Source organism: Lynx canadensis, chromosome X (assembly GCF_007474595.2).
Source record: "Lynx canadensis isolate LIC74 chromosome X, mLynCan4.pri.v2, whole genome shotgun sequence".
Taxonomy (NCBI): domain Eukaryota; kingdom Metazoa; phylum Chordata; class Mammalia; order Carnivora; family Felidae; genus Lynx; species Lynx canadensis.
The window spans coordinates 75,135,273-75,154,443 of NC_044321.2; the positions used below are offsets into that span (position 1 = coordinate 75,135,273).

The 19,171-nt window shown below is 34.7% G+C and overlaps 1 protein-coding gene across 8 annotated transcripts in view; it reads left to right on the forward strand.

Moving 5' to 3' along the window:
- Positions 1–19,171, forward strand: part of DIAPH2 (diaphanous related formin 2) — a 1,054,294-nt gene that overhangs the window by 764,933 nt on the left and 270,190 nt on the right. For all 8 annotated transcript variants that reach the window (XM_030305030.1, XM_030305024.1, XM_032592287.1 and 5 more), the window contains one exon: positions 13,599–13,763. In XM_030305030.1, coding sequence (XP_030160890.1) covers positions 13,599–13,763 — 165 coding nt within the window. The remainder of the gene's footprint in view (positions 1–13,598; positions 13,764–19,171) is intronic.

Here is a 19,171-nt window from a genome sequence, read left to right on the forward strand (position 1 = left end):
CTTCCCATACCTCAAGATGGAACTCAAAAGTTACTTCCTTCTGACACCGTTCCTAATAATCTCAGAATCACTTCTTTCCAAGCATTTCCATGTCTTTCTTGAATTCCTTTGTGGAGTTTAGTTTATCTAACTATGTATTTTTATCTTTCTTTTTTTTAACAGAAGGAGTATGGCATGCTGGTTAAATACATAGTTTTGTGTTATGGGAGACTGGGGAAAGGTACCCAGGTTCAAATCCTGAATCTACCACTTACTGCTGAGATGGCCTACTCTTGAGAAAGTAAATTGATCTCCCTGAGGCTAATTTCATCATGTGTAAAATGGAATTAGTAATAGCATATATGCATCATAGGGCTTTTGGGAGGGTTAAATATGACAATGCTTATAAAGCATTTAGCTCAGTGCCTGGTTCATTGTGGAGTTCAATAAACATTACTTCCTGCTATTGCTGCTCTTCTATTATTTATCTGTCTCCCAACACTAGTTTATAAATTCAATGAGGATTAGAAACCATGTCTTATCACTTTATTTTTCTCTACTTAATCTCTCATGGTTTTGTATACAGTGTTGCTACGTGATAAATGATGCTGAAAACTTAATGTGAGGTAAAGCTGGAGGTAGGACCTGATCTACTTAATGTCCATGTGTGCATGCTATGAATATTAAATAATAATACTGACATTCCAAAATATACACACCAATATCAAATTTGTATAATTATAACTCTTATGTTACTCTAAACACAACTGTTTATATGCCAATCTGCATAGTTATGTATTGCCTTACACCTGCTATTTTTTAACTGCCTTTGATTCTATGTAGCAATCTTAATAATTTATCAAATATGTTTTAATTGAATATTTATATAATATATACTCTTATCAGTAGTTAGGAACTAGCAAATAGACTTACTATTATTTGGACAAGATTCTGTGTTCCATTAGTCCTAGGTTTGTGTTGTTGTTGTTGTTGTTGTTGTTACTGTTGTTAGTGGTTGTGTGTGTGTGTGTGTGTGAATTTAGCTGGGAGTTCTTATGCCTTTGAGCAGAAGAAAACTGGTCCTATTAATTCTTTGTTTAAAATTCAACAATGACTTACAATTTTCTTAGGATAAATTTCAAAATGCTTTAGAGACCTGTAGAATCTGGCCCCAGTGTAACTCAGGAGACTTCTCCATCCTGTATCGTACTTACTCCATAGGCTCTCACATTCCCAGACTTTTTCTTCTTCATGTTCCTAGAATATTTAATATCTGTCAGAACTTTCACACACCATACTCCAGTGTTCCTTCTCATGGCTCTTCCCCATCACGTCTCAGTTTTAATTTTCCATCCTTCAAGAGGCATCACCAAACTCTTTGTTCACCCAACAGCCCCCCCACAGCCCCCCAGGTCTAAGTCTCCCAATGATACATTGCTTAACAGCTTATGCTTTGCAATCACATTTTTCAATTTGTAATTTTTTTTAATTTTCTTGGTTTAATATAGGTCTTCCCACTAAACCACAATGTCTATGAAAGCTGTGACTAGTGACCTTTTGTGAATATTTACTACTATATACTCAGCACCTAGAAGATGCACATAGTAGGCATTTAATAAATGTATTTGAATAAATGAATGAAAAAAATCATTCTGTTGAGTGTATAAGAATGCAAAGATAGCCTTCAAAGGAAGGGTATAAAGAAATCTACATAAAAAAACAAAAGGAAGTAAATAATGAAACTGGGTAGAGAAAAGGAGTTATGAGTGTGCCTCTTACCTTTGTCATAAGCATCACATTTGTGGCTTTAACTGGAGGCTAATTTAAAAACATGTTTTTTAATATGAAATTTATTGTCAAATTGGTTTCCATACAACACCCACTGCTCATCCCAACAGGTGCCCTACTCAATATCCATCACCAACCCTCCTCTCCCTCCCACCCACCCATCAACCCTCAGTTTGTTCTCAGTTTTTAAGAGTCTCTCTGTAGGACTTATTTCACTTAGCATAACACTCCAGTTCCATCCACGTTGCTACAAAAGGCCATATTTCATTCTTCTCATTGCCACGTACTATTCCATTGTGTATATAAACCACAATTTCTTTATCCATTCATCAGTTGATGGACATTTAGGCTCTTTCCATAATTGGGCTATTGTTGACAGTGCTGCTATCAATACTGGGGTACAAGTGCCCCTATGCATCAGTACTCCTGTATCCCTTGGGTAAATTCCTAGCAGTGCTATTGCTGGGTCATAGGGTAGGTCTATTTTTAATTTTTTGAGGAACCTCCATACTGTTTTCCAGAGTGGCTGCACCAATTTGCATTCCCATCAACAGTGCCAGAGGGTTCCTGTTTCTCCACATCCTGTCCAGCATCTATAGCCTCCTGATTTGTTCATTTTGGCCACTCTGACTGGCGTGAGGTGATACCTGAGTGTGGTTTTGATTTGTATTTCCCTGATGAGGAGCGATGTTGAGCATCTTTTCATGTGCCTGTTTGCCATCTGGATGTCTTCTTTAGAGAAGTGTCTGTTCATGTTTTCTGCCCATTTCTTCCCTGGATTATTTGTTTTTCAGGTGTAGAGTTTGGTGAGTTCTTTATAGATTTTGGATACTAACCCTTTGTCCAATATGTCATTTGCAAACAAATATCTTTTCCCATTCCATTGGCTACCTTTTAGTTTTGTTGATTGTTTCCTTTGTAGTACAGAAGCTTTTTATCTTCATGAGGTCCCAACAGTTCATTTTTGCTTTTAATTCCCTTGCCTTTGGAGATGCGTCAAGTAAGACATTGCTACGACTGAGGTCAGAGAGGTATTTCCCTACTTTCTCCTCTAAGGTGTGGATGGTTTCCTGTCTCACATTCAGGTCCTTTATCCACTTTGAGTTTATTTTTGTGAATGGTGTAAGAAAGTGGTCTAGTTTCATTATTCAGCATGTTGCTGTCCACTTCTCCCAGCACCATTTGTTAAAGAGACTGTCTTTTTTCCACTGGATATTCTTTCCTGTTTTGTCAAAGAATAGTTGGCCATACTTTTGTGGGTCCAATTCTGGAGTCTCTATTCTATTCCATTGGTCTATGTGTCTGTTTTGTGCCAATACCATGCCGTCTTGATGATTACAGCTTTGGAGTAGAGGCGAAAGTCTGGGATTGTGATGTCTCCTGCTTTGGTCTTCTTCTTCAAAATTACTTTGGCTATTCGGGGTCTTTTGTGGTTCCATACAAATTTTAGGATTGCTTGTTCTAGCTTTGAGAGAAATGCTGGTGCAATTTTGATTGGGATTGCATTGAATGTGTAGATAGCTTCGGGTAGTATTGACATTTTAACAATATTTATTCTTCCAATCCATGAGCACGGAATGTTTTTCCATTTCTTTATATCTTCTTCAATTTCCTTCATAAGCTTTCTGTAGTTTTCAGCATACAGATCTTTTACATCTTTGGTTAGGTTTATTCCTAGGTATTTTATGATTCTTGGTGCAATTGTGAATGGGATTCTTTATTTGTCTTTCTGTTGCTTCATTATTAGTGTATAAAAATGCAACTGATTTCTGTACATTGATTTTGTATCCTGCAACTTTGCTGAATTCATGTGTCAGTTCTAGTAGACTTTTGGTGGAGTCTATCGGGTTTTCCATGTATATCATGTCATCTGCAAAAAGTGAAAGCTTGACTTCATCTTTGCCAATTTTGATGCATTTGATTTCCTTTTGTTGTCTGATTGCTGATGCTAGCACTTCCAACACTATGTGAAACAAGAGCGGTGAGAGTGGACATCCCTGTCGTGTTCCTGATCTCATGGGGAAAGCTCTCAGTTTTTCGCCATTGAGTATGATATTAGCTGTGGGCTTTTCATAAATGGCTTTTATGATGAAAAACATTTTCTTTATATGCGGTTGACTCAGGCCATCTGTGGAAAAGTAGGATCATTACAAAATAGTTTCATATCTCCAGTCAACATAATTACCTCCTATATGTTGAAAACTCAGAATGTTAGGGGTACTTAGGTTGGCTCAGTTGGTTAAGGATCTGACTTTGGCTCAGGTCATAATTTCGCAGTTCATGGGTTCAAGCCCCACATCTGGCTCTGTGCTGACAGCTCAAATCCTGGAGCCTGCTTGTGATTCTCTGTCTCCCTCTCTCTCTGCCCCTCCCCTGTTCATGCTCTGTCTCTCTCTCAAAAAAAATAATAATAAACATTAAAAACTAAGGATCTTGGTTCAAAATTTTTATCATTGACTGTGCTATCTTTGTTATATTAAGTGTCCTATGCCTAAGTTTTATAATCTGGTTTTTAGGTTTATTTATTTATTTTGAGAGAGAGAGAGAGAGCGCACAAGTGCAGGAGTGGGAGGGGGAAATGGAGAGGGAGAGAGAGAATCCCAAGCAGAATCAGTGCAGATACCTACAAGGGGCTCAATCTCATGAACTGTGACAACATGACCTGAGCCAAAATCAAGAGTTGGTGCTTAACCAACTTAGCCACACTGGCACTCCTGTAATCAGATTTTTAAAAGAATTTTGTAATACATCCTAAACTATTTTAAAGTATTGTGTCAAACCCAAGTGGAAATTAATATATGCATCCCTTTTTGTCTTTGTTAATGTATCACAATTTAAAATATTTGTCTATACATATTCATCACATAATGTGTGATTTGTAAGTAAATTCCAATTACTTTAATATGTCTTAATACTATTTTTAAAAAATAAATTTCTTTGAAACATTAATAATTCTTTACTAAAAATTATATACTCAAATTAAATTGAAACATTAATATTTTGTTTTTAGCATTTAGGGACTATTTTGATAGGTTATAGAAAGAGGAAATGATATTTATATTCTTCAGTAGAGTGTATATCTGTGACTTCCTTTTCTTTTAATGAATAATTATGCCATGTTGCTAACTAAAGCTTGTGTGAAGGTTAAGTGGATCTCAAGTTGATTTTTGCATGTTCTCAATAATCCAGCAGTAATGCTATTTAAAATTTCAAGTTTTTCAATTTTCAAATAAATGTACTCCCTATGAAAATGAGAACTGATTTCACTCAATTAACTATGAGATACATAAACTCCTTCATCACCAGTGCTGTGCTAATGCTTATTTTGGTTCTATTGAAACAAGTTTTCTCTGTTAACAATTACTCTTGACATCAAAATTAAGTAAAATGGTATTTTCTCAGCCTAGTATTTGGTGAAGCAATACTATATAGGGGAGGGAAAAGTTCTCAATCCTCTAGGAGTCCCTTTGTAGGTCTAAAAATTAAACTGGCAAATACATTAACAGGAGAAAAGCATAGAAATGTATTGAATATAGCTTTCATATGATATCAGGACCTTCATTAGGAAATTAAGACCCAAAGAAATTGTTAAACCTCTTTTTTATGCTAGGTTTGATAGAGACTAGAAATTCCTGGAAAGATAGAGTAGGGCACAAAGCACAAGCTATGTCTATTAAACTGAGGGGAACCTAGCAAGTACTGTTCATTGATTTGATTTCTTCTCAGTATCCCTCTGTCTTGAAGATAAGGGTATTTTTTTCCTTGGGTTATAAGAAAACCACTTCTCATATGGAGGTCTTTTAACTTTCTTCAGGAGAAAGTAAGAGTGGCCTTCCTACTTCTTCCTTTCTCTTAAAATATTTAATGTGTCACGGTGCCATATTTTGGGGTAGCATGTCCTGAACCCTATCAGCTACTTTACCAGTTAGAGGTCAAAGTTTAAAAATACCTACCTTTAACCAATTTATACACAGGTAGGCACAGCTACCAAAAACAGTTAAAACCAATATATAATGTACCTAAAAGTATAAAGAAAATAATTTACCTTTATTTGAGTAAATGTGTATGGATGAATTATAGCTGTCTCAGGTTGAAGTTTAAGTCCATACTATTACAATATTACTAAGGAATATACTCTAAAAATTTATATATAGTCACACAAAAATATAGACGATGAAGCTTTAGACAATTCTGTATAGTACATAAACACCCAAGTAATATAAAAATGTGTCCTTAGGTCAGATTTTCAAGTGAGTTCATATAAAAAAAAAGCTTTGTGGGAGGTATAATGTTTTATAAATTAAGTTTCCAGATTCATGATTAGATCAAATGATTTAAAATTAATACTTTTAAGAGGTTAACATTTTACCTGCTACTATTCTAAAATGTTGAACACATTTTATTTTATCAACCTTGCCATGAACACTTAGGGTTAAGATGATGTGATTTTAATTCACAGTTATCTTGAATAACTTCCAAGCTGGAAAAATCAGAAATGTTTGTCTTTGTACAATGAGGAATTTGAGTCAACTAGTAAAAGTAAAATTGTTCTAAATTGCTTTCCCTCCTTACATTTGATAAGTACTCTATATGTATTAGACATGCTCACTTTACCACCTTAAGGTTATACTTACTTTAAGGATATAAGATACTATAAATTACCCCAATTTGGAAATTCTTCTTGGAAAGTCCATTGTTTTCTCAAGATTCTTCTAAGTATTTCAAAACCTCCCAAGGTTGTTTAAGCAGGTGGGAAGAGGATCTCAGGATAGTCTATCTAATCATCCTCACCAAAGTCACTTTTGTCACTGATAATATTTCTACTATGTGCCAAGCACTGTTCTTGATGCTGATGAATCAGTGGTCAATAAGATATGCAAGGGTTATTCCTAAACCACATGTTTAAGTGGGGAAAGACAGGCAATAGAGTTAAATAAACAAAATAGATAATGTCTCATAGTTATAAGTTTGCATAAGGAAAAAAAGTAAGCAAGAGTAATAGTGATGGAAGTGTATATTTTATATTGAGTTGTTGGGGAAAGCCTCTGTGAGGAGGTTACATTTGAGCTGAGATTGATCTGGTGAAAAAGAAACATTCTAAGCAGAAAGAACAGCAATTGCAAAGGCCCTGAGTTGGGTATGAAAGCTTGGTATGTTAAAGGAAAAGAAAAAGGGTTAATGTGCCTGGGAATATTGCTTAAGAGGGAGAATGAGATGAGATTAAGTTGCAGAGGTGAGTAGAGGCCAGATCATGTGGATCCTCATAAACCCAGAAGGAGTTTAGACTTTATTCCAAATGAAACTATTACAGGGGTTTCAGGAGAGAATTAATATTTGTGATACCAAGAGAGTCCACTTAAAACAACAACAACAGCATTCAAATAGAAAGGACAAGTAGGCAGTTGATTATAAAAATTAATACCTCCGGGGACAGATTGAGGCTAGGTATATAAACTCGGAGCTCACCAATATACATGTAATTTAAAGTCATGTGAATTGCTTCGACTACTTAGAATGTAGAGAGAGGGCTCAGGACCAAGCCTTCAGGGTAATCTAAACTTTTATAGAAGTTACCAGAGAAGAAGAAGAATAAAAAATATTTTAGTCACAAGGGTGGGTGTCATACAAATTAAGTGGCTAAATGTATTCAAATCTGCTGACACATCAAAAGGAGTACAGAAGGGTGAATATTTGATTTGACAATAAGATGGTTGTCATTATAAATAATAATACATTTTTACCACATTAAAAGATCAAAGGACTATCCTGATGTCTACAGTAGGTGAGGAAAAATAATTTTCCCTCTACCGTTCTGAATTCCTGGCTGAGATCCTCCCTGTAATAAAAGACAGATTAACAAGAGAAAATCAAACTGAAGTTTATTAACATGTATACCTCATGTATACATGGGAAATACCCAGAGAAAAATCAGTAACTTCCTGAGGTAGCCTAAACACAGTTCTTTTTTTAATTAAGGTTTTTATTTTAATTCCAGTATAGTTAACATAAAGTATTATATTAGTTCCAGGTGTTCAATACAGTGATTCAAAAATTCCATACATTACTCAGTGCTCACCATGATAAATGTACTCTTTAATCTCCATCACCTATTTCACCCATCCCCCACTCACCTCCCCTCTTGTAACCATCAGTTTGTTCTCTATAGTTAAGGGATTTTCTTGGTTTCTTTCTTTTTTTTCCCGTTGCTTTCTTAACTTCTATATATGAATGAGATCATTTGGTATTTTTCTTTCCTGGACTGGCTTATTTCCCTTAGCATTATACTTTCTAATTCCATCCATGTTGTTGCAAATGGCAAGAATTCACTCCTTTCTATGGCAGAATAATATTCCATTGCATATATACATACCACTTCTTTAATATTCCATTGCATATATGCATACCACTTCTTCTTTATTCACGTATTGATAGATACTTGGGCTATTTCCATAATTTGGCTATTGCAAATAATGCTGCTATAAACATTGGGGTGCATGTATCCCTTTGAATTAGTGTTTTTGTATTGTTTGGGTAAATACACAGTAGTGTAGTTGTTGGATCATAGGGTAGTTCTATTTTTAACTTTTTGAGGATCCTCCATACTGTTTTCCAGAATGGCAGCACCACTTTGCATTCCCACCAACAATGCAGGAGGGTTCCTTTTTCTCCACATCCTCACCAACATTTGTTGTTTCTTGTGTGTTTTTGATTGTAGCCATTATGATAGGTGTGAGGTGTTATCTCATTGTAATTTTGACTTGCATTTCCCTGATGATGAGTGATGTTAAGCACCTATTTACATGTCAGTTGGCCATGTAGAGGTCTTTGGAGAAATGTCTGTTCATATCTTCTGCCCCTTTTTTAATCACATTTGATTTTGGGTGTTAAGTTTAACAGTTCTTTATATATTTTGGATACTAAACTTAAGCCACCAGTTTAAATACCATTTTCAGCTTAAAGACATAGAAAAGAAAGGTGTGAGGACACTCATTATGGGGAAGGGGAGGATGGTTACCAGGAAAAGCACCATAAATAAGGGTAAGGTCTGTTATGCACATTTAAATCTGCAGCTTAACCATTGACACTCTTGATACCATTGATTCTCTTGTGATTTAGAGTCACACTTCTCTTCCTGGTACAAAGAGGGAGACACCCTTACAAATGGAGATTTCCTTTATAAATGTAAATTTTCCTTTCAAAAAGGTGACTTTTATTCTTTTCAGAGCTTTTCTGGTGTCTGCTGTTTCCCAATCAACTCAGAATAATATATGCCATCTGCCCTTTTTTAACTGTATTATTTGTTTTTTGGGGTGTTGAGTTTGATAAGTTCTTTATAGATTTTGGATACTAGATCACTTATAAAAATCTTCTCCCAGTTCAGAAAAAGACTAATACCATATGATTTAACTCATATGTGGAATTTAAGAAACGAAACAGATGAACACAGTGGGGAAAAGAGAGTCAAACCATAAAACAGACTCTTAACTATAGAGAACAAACTGAAGGCTGCTGGAGGGGAGGTAGGGGGGATTGGCTAAATGGATGATGGCCATTAAGGAGGGCATTTGTTGTGATAACCACTGGGTGTTGTATGTAAGTGATGAATAACTAAATTCTAATCCTGAAACTAATATTATACTATATGTTAACTAACTGGAATTTAAATACAAACTTGAAATTAAAAATATTTAAAAATAAATTTATGCCCATGAGGCATATTTTGAGGTGGCATATTCTGCTCCCCTTCACTACGTGCTAACCCTAGATGGATGAAAGCCTTTTATCTAGTTTCTATAACTCTAAAACTTAGACAATGATATTTCTCTGACTTTTTGGTAAGATTGTTATGAAGAATATTGGACATATGGCAGGGAGAGTATATCATAAATGTAAAAATTCCATACAAATGTACATTAATGATAGTAGAATTATTTGTAATATTAGATTATAAACTTTTTTTAAATTTCTTTTTAGTGTTTATTTATTTTTGAGAGAGAGAGAGAGAGAGAGACAGTGAGTGGGGGAGGGGGCAGAGAGAGACACATACAGAATGAAGTAGGTTCCAGGCTCCATGCTGTCAGCACAGAGCCTGATGTGGGACTCAAACTTAGGAACTGTGAGATCATGACCTGAGCCTAAGTCACAGGCGCCCCTAGATTATAAACTTCTTAAGGGCCTGGGTTAGGCTTTAATGATCACTGCATCCATCACATGCTCAGCACAGTACTAACCAGTTATCTCAAATTCAATGGCTGCTCAAAAAAGAAAATAAAAATTTCCTAAATGAAATAAAGGGATGAAAAAGAAGGATGGAGTCTAGCTCTTTTTTACCTGCAGTCTCAGTTAGGATTTGGTGACTAATGTGGAAATGTTGGGTTGAGCAGCAAATGGTCAAGAAATAATTCTTGAGATGTCATTGGTGCAAAAAGGTGGTGTTATTAAAGCATGGGACAGAACCCATGGGCAGAAAGAGCTGCACTGGGATTGTGAGGAGCAATTAATTATATACTTTCAAGTTGGGAGAGGGTTAAGAGATGGCATACATCTCTAAGGAATTTTGGAAGTAAGGTTTCCAGGACCTTGAGGGGCTAGCTATTGTTAGGAAAAGGTCATTTGTTACTGTCTCATAAAACCTTAGTCATGAGATCCTTCAGATATATATCAGGGGGTCATATGCTTGGAGGATGATTGCTAACATATATCTTGGTGGATAGAAATAAAGGAAGATTCCAAAGGAATTTTTATATGTTAAAGGAGGCTTACAGGATCCTGGAGTTCAGAATAATGTTAAGCAAAGATTGCCTTTTGCCCTTAGCAAAGTATTAACACCAAGGCAGTTGAGTTCCTAGAGGTAGGTCACTCTGCCTGTCTTAAGGACTTGTCAATGGGCTATCTATAAGTTGTAAGGAAATTTCTTTTTTTTTTTTTTCCTTTTGCCTTTGTTTCCCACCATCAGTGACTTCCTTGCAATTTTGAAAGATTTCCAGTGCTGACTCATGCCATCTAGCCCTTTTAGAAAGTAACCACTTTGAAGAAGATAGTAAGTAAAGGACTTGGAGACTGGGCTGCTTTCCATTTGTTATTTCTAAGATAAGCCATTTCCAGAACTTTTCAAATTTTCTCATTTTGGTTCACAGACAGAATTTCTGAAGTAAATTTTGTTTTTTTTCCCTGGGAGAACAAATTTATGAAGTTGTGTATCACTACATGGACATATTTTACCTGGGGAAAAACTGTTACGATAAATGGGAAACATTCAGCTTTTTGCCTTTTTTTTTTATCTTTGGAATTTCTTTGTGTGGTACAGATGTTAAGCCTTGTGAAGTATATAGTTTAGTACTTTGCACTACAAACAGAGTACAAGTAAGTGACCTTTGATAAGTTTTATGCCTAGCAAGTCTCTGGGATGAATCTGTTTTGTTTAGGTAGGGCAGACTACAAAACAAAAATCTCACTTTCATTCTGTGCTAGGAAATGAAGAGTATTATTTCTGCAACTCTTAAACAGGATATTTAACACTTTCTTAAAGTCAAAGAATAAAAGTCAAATAATTTATGGTGATGTAAATAAGAATGTATGTAACATTATTTGTGATCCTTTTGTTGGTAAAAATAGAGTAAGTTAGAAATGCATTAATTCTTTCTGGTCTGTTGAGCTCAAAATGGACTTGAGGGTTGAAATATTTAATATTACTTGTTAGCAAGGAAGAGGTTGCTGTGTTGCTAATGTGAATGCTAATATTTAAGTAGCATTAGAAAGAACATAGGTAGTTTTGTGTCTCTCTTTTAAAATCACATTGTATCCAATACGTGTCAGCTGTAAAGTAATTTTCCAGAAATGGTCTGATTTTCTCCACTGACTTCCATTGTAGAACTAGAGTTGTGTTTCCATGGAAAATAAATTTGGCCCCAAGTTACAATACAACATACTGAAGAATTCAGAAAATCTTATAAAATAAGGTATTTTGAAACACACATTTATCAGGGCCTAATAAAATAATACTAGCATAAAATATTAATACACTATAGTGGAACTTATAATAGCATGCCCCAAACTATTATCCTTCTTTTACAATTCTAAGTATTTTACCTTTCCACTTAAAGATATTTTACTTCTGTGATCATTATTGCTTTCTTAAATGTAACTATAATTTTTAAAGGTGAATTTGGTTTCCTTTATTCTTCACTGTTAGCCCCCTTATCTTTCTCTGAAGCATTCTTACCAATTTACATTCAAAAGTTATTACCCATAGAAGAATGACTAGAAGAAAATGCTCCAGAATGTTCACAATGCTTGCATCTGAGTTGTTGGAAATTTTAGTTTGTTTGTTTTTGTTTTCTAAGTCACCTAAAGAGATAATTTTTCATATCTACACCCTCTATAATCAGTAAGAAAGTATTATAATTTCCTTCTTTAAGTATAAATTTATATATAATAATACATTTAGTCAGATATATTTATATATTTGAATCATTTATATTTTGGTACTGATTGTTATCAGTTTTTTGATAAAATTTTTACAACAATAATATAAATAATTTCTGGATAAATAGCTTTTCTAGAGCTTATTACTCAAACTATATCCTGGACTGGCAGCTTCAGGATCACCTGGGAACGCATTAGAAATTCTCAGTCTCCTGGGCTTATCCTCAGGAAATAGCAATCTGGGTTTTAGGAAGCCCTGTGGGTGATCAAGGTTCTAGAGCTATAGCAGAATCTCTCTCCCTCTTTCCCCTCTCCCTCTTCTCCCTTTCTCTGCATACCTCCCCCTTGCCTTTTTTCCTTCTTTCTCCCTCTGTGTCCCCTCTTCATGTGGGATACACACAGACACACACATTCATAACCTATATATAATTCACTGTGACCTCTCTCTATATAGAATATGTGTATTTGAAAAGGGAATTTTTTCTAAGTTTTCTGTTGCTGTTTGTTTCTGTCCTACCTTGTCCATAAAAAGATAATTGAGGCAGTTTTCTGATATCTATACTTGTGCTTTCATTTAGCAAACATGTTTTGCTAATGTATTAATGTATATTAAATAGTTCAGCCTACATTACAAATTTTTGAAACTCACTAACCAAAATAATGACTCTAGCAAGTTTTTATGGACTGGATTGTGTTCCTACAAAAATTCATATGTTGAAGCCCTAACCCCCAGAATCTCAGAATGTGGCTGACTGCATTTGGAGATAGGTTTTCAAAGAGGCAATTAAGTTAAAATGAAGTCCTTAGAGTGTGACCTACTCCAATGTAACTCATAAGAAGAGGAGATGAGCACAAAAACACAGGCAGAAGGACCACCATGTGAGGATAGAGCAAGAAGGTGGCCATCTACAAGCCAAGGAGAGAGGCCACAGAAGAAACCAAATTTGCCAACACCTAGATATCAGAATTCTAGCTTCTAGAATTGTGAGAAAATACATTTCTATTGTTTAAGCTACTCAGTCTGTGGTATTTGTTACTGTAATCCTAGTGAATTAGTACATAAGTAAAAATTACAGTATAATTCAATCTGAATATCTAGTGATTGCTTTTATGATACTATTGGATTGGGGCACCTGGGTGGCACAGTCGGTTAAGCCTCCAACATTGGCTCAGGTCTTGGTGTCACAGTTTGTGAGTTTGAGCTCCACGTCGGGCTCTGTGCTGACAACTCGGAGCTTGGAGCCTGCTTTGGATTCTGTGTCTCCCTCTCTGTCCTTCCCCTCCCCTCCTCTTCTCTTCTTTTCTCTTCTCTCTCTCTCCCTCTCTCTCTCTCTCAAAAATAAATAAACATTAATTTAAAAAAAAAATAAGATACTATTGTATCATGTTCCTTAACAGAAAGCTACAGCTTTACAAAGAGTGCCAGAGACCAGTATGAAAAACTGTTCACCATGCACAACAACATGCTAAAGCTCTATGAGAATCTTGGAGAATACTTTATTTTTGACTCTAAAACAGTGAGCATAGAAGAATTCTTTGGTGATATCAGCAACTTCCGAACTTTATTTCTGGTGAGTAATATAGTACATCTTAGCATTGTAAGCCCTGTTGTTTTTGTGTTTTAAATAATTTCTCCTATTAGCATTTTATGTACGTATTGATCATACTGATTTCATGTTTTAGTCCTTTAACAGGAACTCACAGATATTTTATACCTGTGACATGGATAAAAATTGTTGGCAGGCTTAATATATAATGGGGACTTAAATGAATTATCTTCGACTTTAGGTATATATGGGAATTTTTGTACTGAAATTTTATAAGAAAATGAATGAATTGGTACTTGATGTTGATTTTTATATAGCATAGTATTATAATTTGACCTAGCTTAAAAGTTCATATCTAAAATCATCTTTCACTTAATACATTAAAATGCTATGATTTGTGAACAAGTTTTTGTCAGTCTTTATGAGAAATCGATTCTAAATTAGACTTTGTAAATGACCTTGAATACTTAAATTTTCTTTCAAAATATCAGCTGTTTCAAACTGTAACTCTTGGGGATAACAGTAAATATTAGCATTAATTAGAGATGGGATATCAGGGTGCCAGTTATGATGCTAGAGGGAATCAAAAGCTTTACTGTATAAATGTTGTGGAAGTACTTGTCCGTATCCAGTGAAGGAATAGAAGAGCACAGAGTCCAATTATGATAGTAATAGAAAGATATGCATAGTAATTGATATATACATCATATCAAACAAGTAAAGTTTGATAAACTTTAAAGAAGGAATTCTAGCAGTTATCCCCAACAGGAAGATCAATTAGCAAACTAATTTATTGCAGTTTGAGGTATGTCTCTATCCCCAAAGCAATTATTTGCTAAATAAGGCTCTGTCTCTTAATTGACTGTATTGCCCCATGAAAAATATTGGATTTTGGTGTGACTTGCACAATCTGGGAGATACAGATATTTCTGTGGAAAATATTTGCTTTAATCTACTAAGTTACAACATGTAACCCAGAGCACATGCTATTTTTGGGTAGAAGCTAAATCAAAAACTTTCATAAATATGATGTTTTGTTTTTTTTTTTTTTTCTGAGAACAATTGCTTATTTTGGTCTTTGTTCTTTACTCCTTAATAAACACACATATTTAACTTTATAGCTGGCCAGGAAGTAGTAAAATGTGTTCTGACAATGACTCATGCAACTACTTTCAAAACATAAAGTTATAAATATGATGTGAACCTGTGAATGCCTATCTTATATCTACTTGGACTATTTTCAGGAAGAAAAAAATATGTTGAAAAAGAATGGAGACTAGAAAATACACCTCAGTTGACACATTAAAAAGATGAATCCAATAAATTGTCTATGAATAGATGGAGATAAATATAATTAATAATGTTAATCTCTATTAAAAAGTGCCTTGTTTTAACATGGATTGGATCTGAAAACACTGTCTGTCATATTAGTGCCTCTCACTTCCCCTATAGTCACAGATAGAATTTGATATACTTCTCCCATTTTACGGTATTTGTTTAAGGACAATTCCTGTGTGGCAACCTATGTTTAATCATGTTAGCCAGATGCTTAGAAATTTTGCCAAGAATTATACTTATAAATGATTATACTCCTGATCTCTAAGAATCTATCCCTCTTTAGAAATCTGTGAGCCATAGAATTTCAGAGAGTCATATGAATTACATACATAAATAGGATATATTTGTCTACTGGTTTTATTCTGTATGTAGCTTGAGTACAGGGAAATAATTTGTCACAAATTGTTCTCATCGTGAATAAGTTAACATTCTGAAGTCCAGTTTTGTGTGCATTTATGTTAATTTCTTGAGATACTGCTAACATTGATTTTCAGAGCTTTCAAAACAGATAACCAGCTCCTACAATGTGCCCTGGTCAGCCATTGCTGTCTGCCTTTCAGAACACCGTTACTATCACTTTTACCTTACAAATCATGATTGATTTGCTGCCATGAGAACTAGGTATTCAACTTATTAGTTGTTTTGAGCTTGGGTTGGTTATGTAACCTCTCTGGGCATCAGTTTCCTCATTTATAAAATACAGATGATAATTCCTGCCATGTGTTTCTCAACACTATGTGAAAACACCTCATAACCTATGCTATGCAAATGAAGAATATTATTAGCAATTCTCTATCCATCCATTTGATTATTATTTATTGAAAATCAACTTGATTTTGGTAACACTTTAGTCCAGAGATAAAAGGAAGAAAATCGTCTCTGTCCATGAATGAAAGGAGACAGGCAAGTAAATGCAATGTAATTTGATAAGTGCTGCCATAGGAATATGTCAAGGTGCTATAATAATGCAAAGGAGGAATTGCCTAACCTTGCCTGAGCTTACTCGAGAAACCTTCACAGAGAAAGTAACATTTGGGCAGAATCTGGAAAAACCCATGGGTGTTTGACACGCAGACTTTGACAAGCAGGTTTAAGGGTTTTACACCTGACCTATAAGCTGAACACTCCTAAATCAACAACACCAACTTCAGTCAATCATTTGTGCTCACCATGTTCCTGTTTCATAGGGAGCTTAAAGTGATTTTGTTCTCCCAGGGGTGGGAAGAACCGTGAAAGAGAGACAAAAATTGTAATCTCCAGAAGTTCCCATTTTCTTAGTGTTTCGTGTGTTTGGCTTCAGGGTTCTTACTGCTAAAAGCATTTTGGACTATAGATGGAAGCAATAAAATACCAGTATTGCTGAGAAGAAAATAAGAGTTCTGATTCATGTGCTACGAAAAATTACTTCCAAATGAGCTCAGAGTTTCATCTTGGGAAATCTATTTGGCATGTATAGCATATATAAAATGCACATACCAAAAAATCTTCCTCAAATATTCTCTAAAGGATGGGGAAAATGGAAATAAACAAAAGGGTTTAACATAATGGATTAAGACCTTTTTAAAAATAATCACATTCAAATTAATGAAAGCAAAATTTGGTAATCTATAGGAGATGCTTCTATATTAATTATTGATATCAGCCATATTATATATTACTCAACTGAGGATGTTAAAGATATTCAAGGTGAATGTCCTATATAAGAGCATGAAGATATGTGTAATTGGAAACATTTCTAATTTCAGAATAAGTCTCTCTACTTAGCTTCCTGAGATCATCAGAATTCAAAAAACTGTTTAAAATATATGCAAGATTAATTAATAATCCCTAAATTTAAGTTGAATATATTGTGGAAGAAAATAAAATTCCACATTTACAGAATGTCTAAACATTTTTTTTTTTTTGCTTATTCTCCTTTATGCTTCAGTTAGTTCAAATAGTTGGCTACACAGTCTTTTTTCTTTTGAGATATTTTAGATAGAATATTGAAGATGAGTGAACCTTATATGTTTCACTGCCATGCAGTATCGTGCTTAGGCATGAAAATTAATTTCAGCTGTTGGAAAAGTGTTTGAGGCAAGTATTATACTTCAGTAACTTTCATAGCTCCAAATAAATTATAGAAAACATTTCTATTGTCTTTTAAATCCGTCAATTTCCTGTTGATTCTGTGTGTTTTTGTTTTGTTTTTTAAAGGACAGTATGTTACCCAGGCACTCAGTGAATTTTTGTTTTGTGTGTGTCCTCATTCTATATCTCATATACTAGACATATAGGGATAAGACTTTATAGAATTAATAGATTCATTGACATAACTTAAGAAGAAAATGTTACCATTATTATTAATCATGTAATTAAACTTTAAACTTTAGTTTAACATTAAACTTTAGCTGTTTTTGTTTAATCAGGCCTTGCCTTTAACAATTTTTGAACAGCTCTTAGATAAGTACTAAAATGGCTGTTAGGAGGCTAAAGGATAGCTATATTTATGTCATCAGTCAGTCTTTCTTCTATTTCCTAAATATCTTTTAATCCATTCTTTTCTTTCCAAGCCCACTGATGCTATTTAGTTCTGGGCCTCCACCATCTCTCAGCTGAACTATTGTAATGATGTTCTGACTAGTGTCTGTGTCTACTTCTCTTACTATTTCTAACTTCTAATCCATTTGCCAAATTAAAGTCATAATAAAACTAAAAACAAAACAAGGCAGTGTTACTTTCCTGACTTAAAATTCTTCAATGAATTCTTTGTGGCCTTAGGATGAAATCTAAATTTTTAAAAGTAATGTGGCTTAGAAAATCAGGGGTGCCTGGGTGGCTCAGTTGGCTAACTGTCTGACTCCTGGTTTTTCAGCTCAGGTCATGATCTCACAGTTCGTGAGATGAAGCCCCACTTCAGGCTCTGCCCTCACTGCGTGGAGCCTGCTTGGGATTCTCTCTCCCTCTCTCTGCCCCTTTCTCTCTCTCTCTCTCTCTCTCTCTCTCTCTCTCTCTCTCAAAATAAATAAACATTAAAAAATAAAGTGGCTTATAAAATCAAAAGAACTGTGGTTACTTAAAGGCCAGGCCATCTATGGTTGGCTGACTGAACCATAATTGCTTAATGTGAATTCTCTTCCCAGACTGGTAAAAGTAAAATATGAAAGTGGAAGCAGAAGAATAAGACAACAGTAAGTGTTTAAGAGGACATGAGCCTCTTAGAACAGAGAGAAACTTTGGGAGCACAGTTTTAAAACTAAATGTAGGCTCAGAGGCAAAGGTGTGACTGCCATTATTCCTTAATTGCTCCCATAGCTAGTATGGCATGGGAGTTAGGAAGCTGAGGTTAGTCTTATCTTAATTCTCATTTAAGGATGGTCTTTCCTTTATCTTAAGTAATTGTCCTTTTAAAATCTAAACTTGTATGAGAGCTCCTTATTTACCCATGTCGACTTATGGGAGACACTTAATTTTGAGATGTTCTCATTTCTCTCAAGCCACCTTCCTCTTTATAAGGCCTCAATCATTTCTAAATCTAAAGTATAATTGAAAAGCCAAAGTGAACACCTGCATTTAGTTAGAACTCAAAAACTAAATTGATATATACAAAACATTTTTATTCATTCACTAAAGGCAATTTGCCCTTAAAGGAATAAGGATGAATTTTTGCATGAAAAGATTGTGTAATTTCTGATCCATGAAGACTAAGTTATTTTGACACATTTTTAAACCTTCGATGTGCAAAGCACTTGGCATTTAAAGGAAACTTTAGTGAAGTATTATAAAAATGGTGGACTTACATAAGAAACCAAATATATTCTTTAATAAAGGAAACTCTTAATCAATAATATAAACTCTGTTATCTAGAGGTCCATTCTCCAAAATCTCTATTAGATGCCTCATAATTTGATGTATCTTTGCTTTGCCAGTAAAATGGTAATTAATATTGGGAAGATAATTTTGAGAAACTGCAAAGACCTTGATGTACCTCTTGAATAGTATAGTTTTATTTGCAAGCTAAGTATCTCCAGGTCTCAGCACCTGTGAATTCAGATGGGGTCACCTTAGTGACAATAATCCATATATCCCAAATTATCTCTTCTTTACCTCTCCTA